The sequence below is a fragment of the Furipterus horrens genome, unplaced genomic scaffold (assembly GCF_987537825.1).
Source record: "Furipterus horrens unplaced genomic scaffold, mFurHor1.1.pri manual_scaffold_4, whole genome shotgun sequence".
In the NCBI taxonomy this organism is placed as follows: Eukaryota; Metazoa; Chordata; class Mammalia; order Chiroptera; family Furipteridae; genus Furipterus; species Furipterus horrens.
Genome location: NW_028327174.1, coordinates 8,359,748 through 8,378,794, shown reverse-complemented (window position 1 = coordinate 8,378,794; position 19,047 = coordinate 8,359,748). Strand labels below are relative to the sequence as shown.

At 55.1% G+C, this 19,047-nt stretch overlaps 1 protein-coding gene and 1 pseudogene across 1 annotated transcript; both read left to right on the top strand.

Moving 5' to 3' along the window:
- The first annotated feature begins 485 nt into the window (after positions 1-485).
- Positions 486-18,686, top strand: NCF4 (neutrophil cytosolic factor 4). The gene is made up of 10 exons (XM_090272491.1): positions 486-659; positions 7,814-7,898; positions 8,248-8,401; positions 10,324-10,394; positions 13,197-13,324; positions 14,009-14,066; positions 14,721-14,819; positions 16,755-16,885; positions 17,157-17,222; positions 18,380-18,686. Exons 1-10 carry the CDS (start codon positions 634-636, stop codon positions 18,573-18,575), a joined length of 1,014 nt encoding a protein of 337 aa, XP_090128617.1. The 5' UTR covers positions 486-633; the 3' UTR covers positions 18,576-18,686.
- Positions 4,479-6,340, top strand: LOC150011076 (KH domain-containing, RNA-binding, signal transduction-associated protein 3 pseudogene; annotated as a pseudogene).
- Positions 18,687-19,047: the final 361 nt, after the last annotated feature.

Sequence of the window (19,047 nt, the reverse complement as noted above, 5' to 3'; positions counted from 1 at the left end):
AAACCAACCTTTGCACTTGAATACAACAGAAGAGCTTGTGAGCACTAACTATCAAGGGAACCAGGGAGACTTCCTGAAAGAGGTGGCATTTGAGCTGGGCTTAGGTGGCAGGCCAGCACTCCGGGTCTAGGGAATCACTTAGGCAAAGGCTTGGCAGTGAGGGTGGACGGGTCCAGTTTGATGAGCTAGACAATGAGATGTGACTCCCCAAGGTCATGAGACCCCATGGTGACTGAGCCAGCACTGAGACCCTATCTCTGATGAAGCGGGGCTCTCTGATGCCCATCTGAGGCCTGGCACCGAGAACTGGCTTTGAGGAAGTTCCCAAAGGCCCCCAGATCAGTGGACTCCTGCAAATCTGCCCTCTAGGGGTGTGCATTTCCCCAGTTGCAGGGCAGCTGGGAGATGGGGAAGAGGAAGTGTGGGCCACTGGCTAGACCAGAGAGCCAGGAGGAGGGGCCTCTTCTAGAGTTGAGAGAAACAGGGGTGGGGCCTCCCCAAAGGCAGCTCCTGTGGACTCCTAGGACCACAGCCCAGACGCAGGGTGGCTGGGGGGAAGTGAGAGGTGAACTTAGCCTGGGCCTGGCTAGGCGAGGCCCTCCGTTCACCCACTCTCCTGGACCACTGAGAACAATGGCCCAGAGACTGCGGGCTGAGAGGTGAGTGCAGGGTTGCTGCCCTCCCTAGGTGTCCTCACTGTTCCCAGAAGGCCTCAGGGGACAGAGGCTGGCCCTCCTGAAGCCCCTTATTACTATCAAAAGCAGAGAGGCTAGAGCTGAGTCAGAACCCAAATACTCAGAAATGCAGACTCTGGAAACTGTTTTAAGGAAATTAGGTTGTGGTTCACCTCCCTTAGGCACAGATGAAGACTTGAGGTTCAGAGATGGGCAGTGACTTTCCTAGGGTCACACAGAAGTGGTGGCAGAGTCTAGATGGGAACTCAGGTGATCTATTTCCCAATGCTCCATCCACATTGTGGTCAGTAATAGCTTTCCATCTTTTTTTCAAACAGAATACAGAACCAGGCTCATTCTCCCTCTTTATCCAAGGCTTGGCACAAGTGTCACCTCCTCTAAGAAGCCTTCCATGACTGCCCCCTCAATGTTCTCTCACCCCTTGCCCTGTTTCCTTTTCCTATCAAGCCCTTTTATTACTGTAATAATCTTCTAGACTCATTTATTTATTTTATCACTGGCTCCCCCTTTAGAAAAAATTTGATGAGGCTACAATATTTGTCTCTTTTCATCACTGCTGTGTCCCTAGGATGTAGAACAATACTGGTACAGACCAAGTGCTCAGTAAAGGCCACTGAATGAATAAATGAGTGGATCTTTGAGTTGGAAAATGTCCTTAGATCCTTCCAGTCCAATCCTGTCATCGTACAGATGAGAAACGGAGGCCCAAGGAGAATGGAGCACTTTCTTGGGGTGCAGGGAGCGAGTGGCGAGGCCTGTGTTCAGAGCCCAGCCTTGCCAGGGCGCAGGTTCATCTCCAGCAACACTTGTAAAACTTTCCTCAGCAGCCAGGCCTGTGCTCTGAGCTTCAGGGTCCCAGGGGACTCAGGGCTGGGCTTCTGCCTTCCAGCCTTGGGACAGCCGGCAACATCAAAAAGAGAGCGTGCTGACTGTGAGGAGGTGACTTTCAGGGTTGCTGGAGATGGGTCCATTTGGCTTGGACCGAAGTGGGCAGCAAAGGGCCTGTGGTGGAAGCAGGCTGGGAAATGGGACATGGGGTGGCATTTCCAAAGTTTGAATGGCAGGAGGAAAGCTTGTCTGCATATGTATGGAGGGAGGGGCGGGAGAAGCCAATGCTTATAGGACAGCTCAGTCATGGCCTTGGTGAGCCACAGAGGACGGTGTGTGTGGGGGGGAGGGGGCACTGGGGCACTGGGGCGTGGTCATCCCACCAGATTCCAGCCCCCCATCCCCACAGCGTTCATTGGTGACTGGGCATGACATGCACACTGGAACCTGCAGGAAGCAGCTGCTGCTGCAGGCTTGTGGCACTTCCTATTTCTCGGGGAACGTGGGTCAGAGAGATGATTCCAAGGGCTGGCCAGGCGACTGTGTGTCCCTCCCTCCCACTCCCTGCTCCTTTTCAGCTGCCCTCGCCCCTCAGAGGAGGATGGCCACCTCTTCCAGCCCTTCATTCCAGCCCTTCATGGGGCCCAGAGCCAGACCCTGGGGTCAATGGCCTCTGCGCCCCTTGGAGGCCTTATTTGAAAGCAGCTCTATGTACGTTCTGCCTGAGGCCAAAGCAGAGGATCCAGGGGGCGGGCGACAGAGCCCCACAGCAGGACTTTCTCAGACCCGAGCAGTCTGAAGATGGAAAGGACTACTGAGGGTAGTGAGTTCAGTTCCAACAAACATGTTTTGAGCACCTACTGTGTGCAGGAACCACAAAACCTGAACTAGCTGCTGCCCAAGAGTCTTTCCAACCTTCGGCCTCAACTGCCCAGGCTCCCAAGTGGACTTTGCATGAACAACCTGAGTGTGTATGGGCCCTGAGCATCCTGCCCCGAGGGGGCCCTGAGTTGACTTCAGCTCTGAGGGGTCCTGGCTAAGTCCTGGTGATTCTAGGGGGACACCCAGTGGGGGCTGCTGCATCCCTGTGCTGCCCAGCAAGCAGCAAACCATTCCCACACTTCCCACCAGAGGGCTTGCTAAAACATAGACACTGGCAGTGGCTTTTGTTGAGCACCTACTATGAACCTGGTACAGTTCTGGGTGCTGGGGATGCAGAGTAGGCAGGGTCCCTGCTCTCGTGAGGGTTCTTGGGCTGTGCTTGTTGTAGTGAGATCTCCTGACCCTCCTGGGAGGTACATGCATCTGTGGTCTCTGTTTAATAGAGGTGGAAGGAGCCAGAGCGCAGAAAGGAGTCTTCCCAAGGTTCCTGCTGGCCACCCCAGGGCCAGGAATTTGAGCCTCCCTCTTCCACCTGCGCCCTCCTGCTCTGGTACACACGGGTCTGCTGATGCCCTCTCATGATAACCCCTTTTCATCTACACCATCCCAGGGCAAGGCACGAGGGTCCTTCGTGAGTGGGCCCTGCTGGTCTCACTGGCTTCTTCTCTCGTTACTTTCTCCCTCAAGCTCTGTGCTCAGGTGTGCACAGATGACCCCCTTACCCCCACTGCAGATCCTTGAACTTGCGCCCTCTTGGAGGGCTAGGGTCTTTGGCACTCCAAGTTTCCGTTGCCTGTCACTCTATGGCCAGCTCCTCATTTCTTTTCCTGCTGACCTGGTGCTGCTTCCTCTGGGAAGTCCTCCTTGACCACCCCCTCAGTCTGAGCGAGCCCGGCCCGCATCCTTGCACTGCACCCCTGCTTTTCTCTCTGATGCACATAACCCCCACCCTAGAAGTGTCTGCTTGCCCACCACACACTGATTCTCTGAGGGACGAGACTAATGCTCAGGCCCCTGCCGCAACTCAAAACACCGTGTGCGTCTCCCGCATGGCATCCATGCCCATCGAACTTATGTCACCATTTGTTTAGTGAGCAACTTCTCCCCTCAGCTGTGAGACTCAGGCAGGCCGAGGCCACGTCCCAACGTGCTCAGAACAGTGCCTGAGCTGCAGTAGGTACTAACAAGGGTTTGCTGTTATTATTACTTCAGATGGGGAAAGTGAGGCTGGGAAGGGCTGGGATTTATTTAAGTTCATGTTTCCAACTAGGGACAGCCCAGCCTCTCGACTTAGTAGGGCAAGTTTATGAACCTCTCCGTGCCTCAGTGAGCACTCAGGAAATAGCCGGGGCCACTGTTACCCAACCTGTCTGAGTCCCTGCTCAGGGCCACTGTTACCCTCTGGTTCTTTCCTGCCCCACCCTCATCACACTGCAGATGAAATACCCAAGAAATACACAGCCTCAGGGGAGAATGTGGAGGAGGAAGCTTCTCCCAAGGGTGTTACCATAAGGGCATGTGTGGAAAGTGTGTGGGGAGGCTGCTGGCCAGCGGCCACCGAGTGACTCTGTGAGTGGTGAGATTTCCTCAGCCTTCCCACTGCCACCCTGTGTCACCTCCCAATGGCAGCCTCCTGCATCCTGGGGCAGCCTGAGGTCCCAGGCAGTGCAGGTCCCAAGGGGAACCAGCAGGTGCTGGGGCTGGGAGTGCAGACTTTGAAACCAGTATGTCCTGAAGTCCTGATCAGCTCTGAGGCCTTCGCGGTGGCAATCCCCGCCCCCCAACTCTGACCCTGTTTCCCAGTTGCTACAATAGTAGAGGCATGATGGCATCAGTTTCCTTATCTGGCCACGAGTGGCCAGACTTGGTGACTTCTTCCATTTCCTTAGCTGTCTGAATTCTCTTCCTCCTTCTGTTTCTCTCACCCCCTTCCTCTGCTCACTGCTCTTCTCTGGGGGCCTTAACCGCAGTCACAGGCAGATAGTCCTTCCCTCAGCCACTGCCGCTGAGATGCCCCCAGCCCGGCTCCAGAGCCACACACCAGCTCTTGCTGGACCTCCCCCTGGGAGCCCAAGAGGCCTCCCAAACTGGCATCCCTGAAACTGAGTCCGTCCATCTGCTCCCCTCCCACCCATCCTGGTCAGAATATGGGTGACATGTGGATGTCACTCTCGACGCTGCCGTTTCTTTTACCTCCACAGACAAACAGTCCCCAAACCCTGCTGGTCTAACTCAGGAATGCCTGGCAGATCGGTAGTGTGTCCGTTGAAGATGCATAAGGCTGCAGGGAGCAGAGGAACTGATAGTAACTCAAACAAACAGGGGTTTATTTTTTCATGTAACAAGAAGTTCAGGGTTTGCAACTGGTTTTGCAGCTCAGTGACTTCAGGACCAGCCTCCCAGAGATTCCTTTGGTCTTCCTTATGTTCTTGCCTCATGGATGCAGTGTGGCTGCTGCAGGTCCGGATGTCACACCTGCTTCCAAGGCAGGCAGAGAAGAGAAGGGAGGAGGAGGCCATGATGGCCTTATCCATCTCTGGATCAGGAAAGCAAACCTCTCTGCAGAATGGCCCTGCGGGAGCAGAGCAATACATCCAAGAGGAACAGCCGCCGGCGTGGGGAACTAGACAGGCAGCTACCTCAGCAGGACAGGGCTGTGCAGCTGGTTTCTGCCCCTTGCTGCCGCCACCAGGCTGCCTGCCTGGCTTGGCTAGGCCTCGGTGTCCAGCCCTGGGTTCTACACCCCTGAGGCGTGGGTGTGGTCGGAGGTTGCAAGGTCTTTGCTGTCTGGCCATCTCCAGTCTGCATCCTGGGGCGTGGGCGGCCAGTGAGCATGGAGGAGAAGTACCTGCCAGAGCTGACGGCGAAGAAGGACTCCCTGGGCCCTTCCTTCATGCCCGTGCCACAGCTGGTGGACCAAGCAATAGAAAAGTTCCAAAAAGGAGGAGGAAAGAATGAAGAAAAGGACATCGGGGTGGTGATCACTAAGAACATGAAGTTGGGACAGAAAGTGTTAATTCCTGTAAAACAGCTCCCCAAGTTCAGCTTTGGGGGGGAACTTTTGGGTCCACGTAGCAATTCTCTGGAGCGACTCCAAGAAGAAACCGTGACCAGAATGTCCATCCTAGGGAAAGGCTCCGTGAGAGACAAGACAAAGGAAGAAGCGCTGAGGAAAAGTGGAGAAGCCAAGGGCCTCCTCCTCAGCGACAGCTCCATGCTCTCACTGAAGTGTGTGCCCTGCCCGCAGAAGCGTGTGCCGGGATGGGACAGGCGCGACTCTAATGATGAAATCAGGCAAGCGCAGCGCTGGGAATGAACATACTTGAATGGTGGCTCAGAAAATGCAGACATGCCAGCTGTTCAAACCCCCCTTGTGTACAAGAGGGGAACTAGTCCAGACGACAACCAGGGGGAAGGGGAGAGGTCCCAGCTGGCCAGCTGGAGTGGGTGCACCATGAGGTTCGCCAGCTTCCAGGGGAGTCCTATTCCCCACCAGGGCCAGCAAGTCGGAGAAGGCGACTCCCCACTCCCAAGAGCAAGAGGTAGTTTCCCCACCTGGGCACAGCCCTCCACCGCCACCCCCAGCACAAGAGACCTGTGGGGATTATGGCTCTGATGTTGGATATGCCAATGCTGTTGATGATCAAAGTTATGATTCCTGTGATAACAGCTGGAGTGCACCCCCCCGCCCCCAGCTCAGAAGGGTGCTGATTACTAAAATTATGGACATGGACTCAGTGACGAGACATACAATTCCTCTGGATGAGAGGAGTGGGCTCACTCAAGACATAGGCAGAGTCAGAGGCAGGACAGCAAAGGGCAACGACAGAGACCAGCCACGGGGCTGGTACTGACTGTACTGTCTGAGGCTGTGAAATGGCCAGCGTCCACCAGTCCTGTACCCCTATACTGTTCAAAGCAGTTTTTCTTGTGAACAACCCCTTTTTAAATAAATAAAAATGCTTAAAATCTGAATGGGTGGAACTTAAAACTACTTTGCGGAAATATCAACCTGGGTAGAAATTTAAAAAAAAAAAATAGGTAAAATTTTGTTATTTCCTGTCTGTATATGAAAAAATAGATTATCAAAGACGGGGGAAAGAAACTTTAGTGTTAAACAAAATATAGGTTTACAAAATATGTTAATTCATCCTTTAACATACGCCTTACCTTTCATCATAAAGGTTTCCATAGAATTTGGTTATTTTATCTTCCAGCCATATGCTAGCTTTTTTCTCCCTCGTGCCAACATGCAGAAAAAGGGAAGCCAATTACAAGTGCAAATAATGTGGTATTCTTTTGAAACTCAAGTCTTGAAATGTTCTGCAGCATTAAGCAGTTTCCTCTTGCTTGATACTAAATAAACCTTTTAAAGAAAGAAGAGAAGAAAAAAAAAGCAGTCTCTAAGAGACCGCTGTGCAGATTCCTTCTTAGGTCCCATTGGCCAAACTGGTCATGCAGCTGCTCTTAGCTGCAGGAGAGGCTGGGAGACAGGAGTGGGGTCTTTATGTTGGCTCAGCCCTGTCATGATCTGTCACATTGGAGCTAGGCCCATGGCCACCCTGAACAAAATTGGAGCCTGATTAGCAGGAAGAAATGGGACGCGGCAAATGAAATAGTGTCTGCCAAGAGCAGTATCCCCTGTTTCGGTCCTCTTTGCCTGTGCCCGCTGTCTGTCACACCATCCCCTCCGTTGGTGCACTTCAGAGCCTCCCAGGGGGGCTCAGTCCCTTCAAGTCTCTGTCCTCTTTTTCTTCTCCACGCAGCTGCCTGAGGGGCCCTCCTAAAGCTGGGATCATATTGTGTTTTCACTCTCTTCCAAAGCCTCGCGTGGCTCCCTGTGGCCTAAAGAACTTCCTGAGCTCGGCACTGGGGACCTTCCTCGGCCTGGCCGCACCCCCCTGCTCAGTCTCTGATCGCATCCCACTCCAGCCACGGTTGATCGGGCCCACTCCTCAGGCCTCGGAACCTTAGCATACGCTGTCCCCTCTGCCCGCAAAGCCCTCCCCTCGTGTCCTACCCGGTGGACCCCAGGTCTTTCCAGACCTGGCTCAAATGTCACCCCCTCTGTGACACTGCCCCAGCCTGGGCATAATTAGCCATTCTTCTCTCTGTGGGGCACGTGTTGACTTTGTTCAGAAGAGGTGCTTGAAGCACAGGTCCTGGGTGGGTAACGCGGTCGCAAGGGGTCTGTCAGACTAGCATGGCTGCTGATACATAGGCCCCTCTCCCGGGGCCCTCGCTCTGGAGGGCTGGTCCGTGTGTTGGCCTGGCCCGGGAAGGGCTGTTGAAGGAGGAATGCCTGACACGCCCTGGGTTCAATTTGCACACTGCTTCACACCCGGGGGGGACCCCCCCCCAAACAGATGGGGAAAAAACGGAATTTCTTTTCCTCCCGCCTCCCTCAGCGACTTTGAACAGCTTCCTGATGATGTTGCCATCTCAGCCAACATTGCTGACATCGAGGAGAAGCGGGGCTTCACCAGCCACTTTGTAAGAGAAACCCCGGCCCTCCCCCTCTGACCTCTGAACTTTCCCATCTCTTAACTTCCACCCAGTGGTTCCCCACGGGGAGGTTCTGCCCTCTGGGGCTCACGTGGCAGCAAGTGCCTTCAGGCATGTTTGATTTTTAGCACTTGGGGCAGGAGCGCTGCTGCCCCCCAGGGGCGGTGGCCAGGGCTGCGGCCTAACCCAGGGCACAGGACAGCCCCACGACAAAGAATTATTTGGCCCCAAATGTCACACTGCGGTTGAGAACCCCTGTTTAACCCTTAGGGCCTTGGAGCCTCCCGCCTCTTCTGTCCCTGGCCTCCGAGGTCCTACCCCCTGGCCTCTGTCCTAGGTTTTTGTCATCGAGGTGAAGACAAAAGGGGGCTCCAAGTACCTCATCTACCGCCGCTACCGCCAGTTCTACGCCTTGCAGAGCAAGCTGGAGGAGCGCTACGGGCCGGAGAGCAAGAGCAGCCCGGTCGCCTGCACCCTGCCCACCCTCCCAGGTAGGCTGGCTGGTCCCAGTCCCGCTGCGGGCAGAGCTGGGCGCCCTGGCCCCGGGCAGAACTGTCCAGCGGCTCTCCTGCGCGCTCTGCCGGCGCGGTGAGGTGGGTCTGTTTTAGCCCACGTGAGAGCACTCACTGGGTCCGTGCCCCGCTCCTGGCAGTCACGGGCTGCCTTCTAGCTCTCCAGCCCCGTAGCCCTTGACTTCCTGTGCCCCGATGATCTTTATGGCTTCAGTCATGTCCCAGTGACAGTGGCCACGGTGTGGAGCACGTGAGCACGGCCTCTCCCCCTGAGTCAGGCAATCTGTGTCTCCCTAGTTAAACACACACCCATCTCCCAGCCCTCCCTTGGGCCCCTCCATGAGAGCTGCCCTCTGCCTCTGCAGCCCTGGCCCCCAGCCCCGACCCCATGGCTCCCGCACGTCCCTGCTCGGCTTAGAGGCTGCGGGCATCACAGCTGTGCTTCTGGACCGTCCCTTCACCCTTTGCCTCCTGGCCTTCCTCCCCAATTCGTGCCTAGCGTGCACCCAGGACAGGCCCAAACCTTCGACCTCTCAGTTCCCCTCCCTGCCCTGCAAGCCACATGCAAGCATCTGTCTCCCGGAGACAGAGCCCTTCCTTCCCTTTCCTTCTTCAAGCTCCAACCCCACCTCTATCAGCTCTTCCCTTCTCTGTCTCAGTAAATGCCTGTGGCTCCCCTCTCCCAGCCCCAGGAGGAGCTGAGGCCAGCCCCCAGTGGCCCCCGGCTCCTCTTGTCCTCCTGTGAGCTGGGTTTGCTGGCACCAGCCACTTCCCGGTCTCTGGGCTGCAGAGGAAGCGGGATCTGTCCCACTCTCATCCGACCCTCCTGTGACAGCGGGTCCTGCGTGTTCCCTGTATGTGCAGTTTCTCCTTTATGTCTCGACTCTGCCAAGGTCATACCCAGGCTCCGACCTCTTCCATCTCTAAATAAGCACGTGATGTGAGTTAGCATTCTGGCAACAAGCCTCCTGAGGCCCCAAGAGCCCACCAAGGCCTCCTTTTCCTTCTTTTACAGTGAAGCTTCGCCCGCTCTCTCCCCTTCTCACCTCCCAACTGCTCCTCAACCCACCGCCTGGGTTTCAATTCTTACCGCTCCACTGAGTTCCCCTCAGGATGGTGGCCCATGACCGGCTAACTCTGACTGCGGTCGACATATCTTTGTTGTCTTACCTCCTCTTCCAGGAAGCTCTCTCCCAACTTCTGTGACACCAGCATCTTCCAGTTCCCTTTCTGCCTCATTGACTGCTTCTCCAATGTCTCCTTATAGACCCACAGCTCCCTTCTGGGGTGGGGGTGGGGCTCCCGGAGAGGACATTTGTCTCTGGTCAGCCAGCGTCTGACCCCCCCCCCCCCACCACCACGCCATCTTGCTTTTGAAGAATGACTCATCCATCCACTCAACAAATGTTTGTTGGTTTGGGCAATATACTAGACCCACGGTTCTTAATTTCAGTGGTATATTGGAAGTCATTTGAGACTTAAAATATCCTAACGCCCAAGGCCCACCCCCAGCAATTCCGATTCAATTGATCTGGAGTGAGTCCAGCACAATGGGGGTCTTGATGCTCTTTGGGTGACTTGACTGTGCAGCCAGGGATGGGGACCCCTCTCCTGGGTGATGGGGATACAGCTGTGAGCAAAGCAAAGATCCTGCTCTCTCGGAGCTAAGGATCCTGTGTGTGTGCGTGTGAGAGTGTGTGAGCACACATGTGCGTGCGTGGCCAGGGGGCAGTCAGGCAACACATGAACAATTAGAACGAGACAAATATCAGCTGGCCACACTGCAACTCAGAGAACGTGCGCTGGATGGTGGGACAATGCAGAGTGGCCACCTCAGCGCCGTGGAAAGGTGAGGGGGGCACGCAGGCCAGTGGGGCGGACAGCTCTCTGCTTCTCCTCAGCCAAGGTCTACGTGGGTGTGAAACAGGAGATCGCTGAGACGCGGATACCTGCCCTCAACGCTTACATGAAGGTAACAGTGGGGCCATGCCACTGTGGCGCCCGGGATGGCACGTGGTGTTGGCGGGGGTGGGGGTGGGAGTAGCCCGGGGATCATGTCTGAGCTCAGCTTTGGGAACTGGGCTGGTGCTCTGGCTCTGATGGACCGCACCTTCAATCCTTAGAGGCCTGGCCTGGGGAGAGACGCAGGAAGTGTTCTCAAGGCTCCAGGATGTTGGGGCGGGGGCACCGCAGGAGCAGTGGGGAAGGTACAAAGAGCCGCACTTTGCCTTGACAAATATAACGTCTGTGCCAGGCGTTTTGATACAGAGGTGAACGGGATCTGGTGACCGCCTCAAGGTACCCTCTGCCCAGAGGAATGGTCGGGTGGGTCATGAAATCACAAAGAGGCTCGGTCTATATAACAGGGGCACGATGGGCCAGGGCCCCAGCTCTGTCTCCCAGCGCCTTTGTGCGAGCTGGAGAAAGGTCCCCTGTCAGGGCACAGGCTAGATATTAGTTGAATTCATGGACCTTGGCTTGGTGCCCTTCTATGTTCCTCAACCTATAAATTGTCTGGATCCCTAGGAGGTGGGGGAGACTGAGGAAAGAGCATCTTAAAGGCAGAAGCCAGGCTAGTCAGGAAAGGCCTTTCATCAGACAGAGAGAGGCAAGAAAGGGACAATGCTCCTCATGTGGTAGTGAGCACCCTGTCATTAGAGGCATACAAGCCATGGCTTGATGGCAACCTCAAGAAACTGGAGAAGGAAGCCCTCTTCATAGCTCAGAGGCATGCTCACAGACATGAGGCTCACCCTCCTCTCTGCTCTGAAGAGCAATGAGCTAGGGGTCTCATTAGTCTTTGCTCTGATGTTGACTGTCTCGGTGATTTGGGGTGAGTTGCCTAGACTCTCCAGGCTTTGGTTTTTTCTCTCTTATGAGATAGGACAGTGCATCCAGTTCTCCAGTCTCACAGGAGTGGCATTGGGATCCTTGGAGAGAAGGACACGAAAGTGCTCTGGAAACTGTGTACCTGCTGGAGTGAAGGGGAGGGGTGCAGAGGAGGTAGACAGAGGGAGTAGATGGTCCGCCTGTCCTCTCTGGTAGTTGCAGGAACCAGCACGAGAGGCATCTTCTCTCAAGGGGCTGCTGTGACAGCTGCTCCCTCAAGGTGGCTGGAGTTCTACCCTCCTCAGAAAGAGCTGGAAGAGGAGAGGAGAGCATGCTCAGGAGGGGTGGAGGGTCCTATCTCTGGCTATCTGCATCCGATTTGATTCCTCAAGTCCAGAGGTCAACCAGTGCAGGAATTTGCTATGGTAACCCTATCCTGTGCTTGCACACCTACAGAGACGGGGAGCTCACTATCATTCCCCCCCTGACCTGGGCTGCTCGTCCCATTGTTGGATAGCTCTTAGAAAAGCCTGATTCCTTCCACCCACTGGTCTCACCTCTGCCCTGATGAATATGAATCATGTGATAATGACAATGGCCTGGAACTATGTGGAGCACTTTGACTAACAACAGGGAGGCTCTTGGTATGCATTTGGCAGATAAATGAATGGGCTTATTTATTGATAATTCCCTCAATAACTTGTGGTTAGATACTATTATCCCTATTTTAAAATGAGGAAAGGAGGCACAGAGAGGTACAGTCACTCACTCAGTGTCACAGAGCAGTTAGGTAGGAGGGATGGGATTTGAACTTGTATCTCTGAGATTCTAGGGTTCTGCCCTTACCCCACTGTGTTGTGTAGTGATAAAAATAACAGCAACAATGGCAATGGTAATATCTAACGTGGGCACTTGTTAGATGCCCCGTGCTCTTTCAAGTGTTGTGCACATGTTCATTTACCTGTTCCTTACACAGTCCCCCGAGGGAGATACTGTTAGCAGCCCCATTTCTTTAATGAGCATATGAAGGCCCAGGGTCACCAACTGGGGAGTGGCAGAGCTGAAATTGGAGCCCGGCTGCAGCCTGGCTCTGTGTCTTCCTCAGCTCTGCATTCCCAGCCCCTCCTGGATGGAGCTCCGGGCTCCTCCCATCTTGCTGTCTCCATGGGGTTTTCTGAGGAGCTCTGGGTTCTGGGTGCCTGTAGGGCTTCAGCACCCAGAGCTATAACCACAGGGCTCCTGCGGGCCTGGGTGATGTGTGGCTGAGGATGGGGACCTGCGCAGTGTGCATAGTGGGGCCCTGCCAGGTTCTGGGTCCTCATGCCTTATGTACTTTGCATTGTGGAGGTGTAACCAGCCTGGGATCCAGTGAGAGTCCTGACCCACCATGTCCTAGCCCTGCCAAGCCTCAGTTTCCCCAATTGTGATACGAGATAAAGTTTTTAGGCCAGAATATCACCAACTGTCATTAGCTTGGGTTATTGGGGGATTCTTCCCCCATTATTGTCTCATTTGGAGTTAAGGGATGGACCTTGGTGGCCGGCGGCCCTAGACGCCCAAGCTTTGTCACCTGCTAGGCTGTGTGGCCTCAGGCTGGTCCCTTCACCTTTGTGACCCTGACTCGCAGGTCACCCTGACATGGAGTGAGGTCACACGTGTGGCAGTCAGGGCAGTGCCTGGGCAGTCAGTGCTGTGTCTGGAGGCCTTTTGGTCTTTTCCAAACAAACGCTTCTCAAGCCATGTGGCCCCCTCCTGACCTTGAACCCAGGAGCAAAGCTGGGAAAATATTACCTTAACCTAATTGAAATTGTTAAAATCTGCCTTGTTTCTGTTACCAGGCAGAGAAGAGGGGTTCAGTGCGCAGCTGAGGGATGGAGCAGCCGGGCTGGTATCCAGGCCTTTCTGCTGACCGCCCACCCCACCCTGTCCTCTCACCCAAACACAGAGCCTCCTCAGCCTGCCCATCTGGGTGCTCATGGACGAAGACGTCCGGATCTTCTTCTATCAGTCGCCCTACGATGCAGAGCAGGTGCCCCAGGCTCTCCGCCGGCTCCGCCCACGCACCCGGAAAGTGTAAGTGACAGGTCCCTGCACCCCCACCGGCCACTTCCTCCTAACCAGGTGCTCTGTCTCTCTCTTTTCCCAGGAGGAAGGGAAGGAATAGAGATCAGTTTTATCCCCTAGGGAATAATCATTGAAAATCCAAGCCACTGAAATAGCACGGGGTTTCCAAAGGCGAGGTCGCTGCTGCTGAGGATTCCAGGGACAGTGGTCCTGAGCCCCGACCTCCGCCCCCGCTCCTCCCTCCTTCCTCAGCCAGTGTCTCTGGGTGCCCTGCCATCTCCCCTGTGCGCAGGGCAGCCCTGGGCCCTGGAGCAGGGGGGTCCCCCCGCCAAGCCTGCGTCCTCAGCTGAAAAGCTAGAATAATCACATGACTTCAGAGCTGGGGTGTAGGGAACAGATAGAGGAAGGAACAAATGTGACCCGTCTGGCAGGTTATGCACTGAGTGTTCCCCACCCCCTCCTTTCTCAGCCTCTGCTTCCTGTCCACAAAGGGGGGTGCAATTTCTCTTCCAGGGGCTGTGAGAACCGAGGTGGGGGGTGGGGGTAGGGGGAGTGTGAAGCGCACAGGAGTCACTGTCCCTGCACCGTTTTTAACATCTTCTCTCTCCTGCCTTTCCAGCCTCTGGCAGAGAAGCAGGCAGCTGGGCCCTGAGAGAACCAGGAGGGCTGACAGCCCCTCTTTTCTCTCCACAGCAAGAGCGAGTCCCCACAACGTGCCAGTTTAGAGCGATTGGAGGCTCCGAGAGCAGAGGTACCCTGCAGGCCTGCCCCCCCGCCCCCCGACCCTGGGGGCGGCACCACCCTCAGCCACTGAGCGCATCCTGCTGGGCGTGGGCTTGTGTCTGGGATGGGGCTGGGTGCTCCCCGGAGGGAGGGCCACAGTCTTGGCCTTGGACACCGAGGACCCCAGCCCAGCTGAGAGGAGGGGACGTGTGGAGCACCCAAAGATGGAAGAGATTGTGTCCACCCACCACTCGTTCAGCAAGCTTTCCCTGGCCGCCTCTGGGCCAGCCCTGCTTGGGGACTATCACCTGGGAGGTGGCTCAGATAAGGCCCTGTCCTCTAGGAGCTCACGATCCCCCTGAGGACACACACATAAAAACATGAGTTTCAGAACCAGTGCGGTCAGTGACTGGGGGTTATGGCAGCACCGGAGCCCACACAGGCCTGGGTTAAGGGAGACTGGCTCCTTCCCTCCCATGCTCATCACACCCACTCTGGAGTCAGGGAGGCCTGGGTTCTAATCCCGGCTCCTCCAATAACTCATAGCATGGCCTCCAACAAGTCACCGATTCTTCCCGAGCCTCAGCCTTCTCACCTGTTAAATGGAACACCAAAGCGAACACTTGAGTGGGCACGCAGTGACTGTTTCCGTCCTCCTACCTTACCTCACTCTCCTCTGCAGGCTCTGTTTGACTTCACTGGGAACAGCAAACTGGAGCTGAATTTCAAAGTCGGGGATGTGATCTTCCTTCTCAGTCGGATCAACAAAGACTGGCTGGAGGTGAGTTTGGAGGTGAGGGTGGAGGTGAGGATGGAGGTGAAGGTGGAGGTGAGGGCTGACATAACAGTGGAGGTGAAATTGCTTTGGGTCTGATGAGGGGACCAGAGAATGGGGAAGGGCCAGGAAGACCCCAGGGAAGAGATGCAGCCTGAGGCATGTGGGGAGGGTGGGGTGCTGAGGGGATATAGACATTGGGGAGACAGGTGTGTGGTTGGTTAGATGATCCTGGAGCCTACACTTGCCTTTAATTCTGTCTGACCCCAAGAAACAGTTGTTCTAGGGAAGTGTAATTTCTTGGTCTATCACGAGGTTTCTCAGCCACATCACTGTTGACATTGGGGCCAGAGAGTTCTTTGTAATGGGGCCGTCTGCATTGTAGGATCTTTAGCAATGCCCTTGGTTTCTGCCCACTAGGTGCCAGTCACACCCCTCAGCTGCCACAGTCAAATATGTCTCCAGACATTCGGGCCTGGGAGGCAGCTGGGATGTGCTGGTCTGTGATCTGGGATAACGTCCCAGATGTGCAAGAAGCAAGAATGAACAGTGAAGGGCTTGAGCTCTGGACTCAGCCCGTCTGGTGTCACGGCCTTGCGGTGTTTCTAACCAACTCTGTGACCTTGGGAAACTTGCCCAACCCAGTGGTTTTCTTTTCTGTAAATGGAGGCAAGGCCGGCAGTTTTGTCACAGGGTTCCTGGAAGAGACGAAGGAGGCGTGGCTGTTCAGGGCTCGGCCCACAGATGGCTGGGGTGTGTGGCATCTGGCCAGAGCCAGTGCTGTTGAGAGAATAAAGAGCCGCCGGAGTCAGGGCCTGTCACGGCCATTGCTCTGTCCCCGCACGCAGCAAGTGTGGCCCGTATGAGGGCTCACGGCATCTCCATCTCTGTGAATGGAAATGGAGGTTACCGGGTGGGAGGCTCTGGCCCAGTGCCAGCCTTTTGTGTTAGGTCTGTTTTTTAAATACGATTCCTTTCTATTGGGGATGCTGGGCGACTGAGATGGGTCCCAAAGGGAGCTCTGAGGGCTGGGAGGGTCCCCAGCATCCAGGACTGGAGAGGAGCAAGAACCATCAGTCCCGTTGACTTGGCAGTTTTGGTTTTACTCCTGTCCTGGGACTCTGTTAGGTGTTCATCAGCCCTGACAGCTTCCTGAGGGCTATCGCCGGGCCATTCTCTGGGGATAGGAAATGTTTGTTGCCTTCCTGTTTTCTGGAAAGTTCTTTGTGTCAGTGTGCTGGCCAGCTTCTGGCCTCAGGTTGAGGAGAGAATCAGGGGAGACGCAAAGAGACTACTTTGAGCTTCAGTTTAAACGTCTGTAAAATGGGACGTAAGTGATGTCTTCCTTAGGGCTGTGGAGACTAAGAGGACGCGTGCAGAGTGCAGGCAGTGGCTGGGTCTTGGCCTGAAGTTTAGGCGAGAGGCTGGGGCTGGGAGGGAGCTTTCTGGCTGCTCCGTCTAAAGCGGGTGCTCGGTGTTATCTGTGGAATGAAAGCGTGAGTGGGGGCCACCCCTCCGTGTCTCTCCCCTCTTCTGTTTTCCACCTTAACACCCACACCATCTGAGTCACCACAAAGTTCACCTGTTTACCTGCATGTTGTCCCTTCCACAGCAGGGGGAGTTCCATGAGGGAAGGCAAGGCTTTCCATCTATTTGGAGAGCTCAGAGGCAGCTGGGACTCACGGGATCTTTGAATGAATGAGTGAGTGAGTGAGTGAGTGAGTGAATGAGAGATGAGAGCAGACTTTCAGATAAATTCAGATCCCGACCTGTTCTAAAATGGGACTCTTCTTGGGGTGCACAGCTTGGTGACTTTGGTCACTTCTCCCCCCTCTACATAAGGGCATCCAAACCGCTTGCCCTTCCCGGTCATGATGAAGGAACTGGGGGCCCCTCTGTCTTTCTCCGCACGGGCAACACAGCCCTTTCTTTCCTTCTCAGGGCTCTGTCCGGGGGGCCACAGGCATCTTCCCCCTATCCTTCGTGAAGATCCTCAAGGACTTCCCCGAGGAAGACGACCCCACCAACTGGCTGCGCTGCTACTACTATGAGGACACCATCAGCACCATCAAGTTCGTGGCCTGTGCGGGGCGCCTGTCCACCTTCCTGCCCACCCCCACTCCCGCCTCCATATCATAGTCTGGGTCCCGAGACCTGAATCAGATGTTGTTACCCCACCCCCACCCCCGGCACACACTTAAAGCCTGCGGTGGCCCCCACTGTCCTCCAGAGAAGCCGCAAGGCCATAACGGGATGTCCCAGTTCCTCATGGCCTGGCCAGGGTCATGCTCATGTCCCCCTTTGGGCCTAATGCATCCTCCCTGATTCCTGTTGTCTCCGTAGGGACATCGCAGTGGAGGAAGACCTCAGCAGCACTCCAATGTTCAAGGACCTGCTGCAGCTCATGAGGTGAGGGGGTGGGGGGACCGGGGTGGAGGAGCACATCACAGACCTCGGAGGAGCGACCCGAAGGAGAAACACAAGGCGTGAAGGCGCTCTCTGTATCCGTTTTGCCTTCTTGCTTTATCCACAGCCCAGACCGGCAGAATAGGCATCAGCTCCCCGGGTCAGAGACGAGTGGGGGGCCGCAGAGAGGTAAAGGTGCTTGGGTGGGGTCACACAGTTTGTGGGTGTAGATTTGCAGCTGGAGCTGAAGTCTCTAGGGAAAAACCTTGACTTTGGGTCCTCCACTATCAGGGAACTGCCATCTCCCAAGATCCAGACGGGACAATCCGTTCACAGACGGGAAACAGCGTTGTTACCTCCCTGACTAGGAGTAATGCTTATTCATTATTTTAACAACTGTCAGAAATCACAGAAAGGCAGAAACAAGTGAAGCCACCTCCTGGCTTTACTCCTCTCACGATCTGATGTACACTCAGCTTTCTTCAGGGCCCCCCTCCCCTTCTCCTGCAGAAATTTTACTTTAATTGGTTACACAGTATCATTCTATGGATGCGCATCGATTACTATGACCATCCCCTTTTGTTGGTCTTTTTTACTACCGTAAATTATGTTGTGTCACGTATTTGGTGACTTGCCCAATTATTTCCTTAGGATGATTTTCTAGAGGTGGAATTCTGGGATCAAGGTACTGGCAAATCAGTTAAGTTTTTGACTCATTTTGTCAAATTACCCATAGAAAGGTCAGATCGTTTTTAACTTCGACCAGCAAGTAAGCGCGCCCGTCTACCCGTGCCCCACATCAGCCAATCCCAGTCTCAACAGCTTCACACAGGTGTCTCGTGGGGCTTTATTCTGCTCTGCCCTGCGCCTGGCCAAACTCGCTCCTCTTCCCCACAGCCATTCCTAAGTGTTCAACACATTTATACACCAGACGTTCCAGGCTGTGCCACTAACTTAATGTGGGATTCCCTTCCACCCGTGGGTCTCAGTTTGCCCATCTGTGCGGTGGGCGGTCGGACCACTAGGTGATAAGGCCTGCGTCCTCCTTTGACTTTGGATATTTGGGTCCAGACCCTGAAAGTCCTTCTGCCCCACTCTCTGCCCCGATGCTCAGGCCTAAGGCTGCTAGCCCTGCATTCCCCCTGATCTTCCCCACCCAGGCGGGAGTTCCAGAAGGAGGACATTGCCCTAAACTACCGGGATGCTGACGGGGACCTGGTTCGGCTGCTCTCGGACGAGGATGTGAGGCTCATGGTGAGGCAGGCCCCAGCTCAGCCCGCCCAGAAGCGCCTCTTCCCCTGGAAGCTCCACGTCACCCAGAAGGACGACTACAAGGTCTACAACACAGTCCCCTGAGCCGATGGAGTGCCTGGACAGCGAGGGCACACCTGCGAAAACATCCATTTAAGAAAAATTAAACAGACCTTGCAACGTCTGTTCACATAAATCCAATTGTTTGGCTTCTAACCTGTTGCCTGACCAGATTTGTGGAGGGCTCCAACTGGGGCGAAACAACCAGACCCTACATAGAACACACCCTTGAAAGAATTACGAGCTTCATAAGAAGTAGTGGGGTTCTCCAGTGACCTCCCGCTCTCCCCCTCCCACCCATGATCAGAGCTGGGGCCAGAATCCATTTGGCCTCATTTTGGAATTGTTCTGGAATGCAGAGGCAATGCTGCTGTTAGAATACCGAGCCCTGGGGAGGCCATGAGGTAGGGAGACTGGACCAGGGGCTTTTCTGCGAGGTCAAGGCCTGGCGGGTAAGGGAGGAGGTGACCCTGGGGGAGTGGCAGAAGCAGAAGCAGAAAAAAAGTTCCTCCCTAGA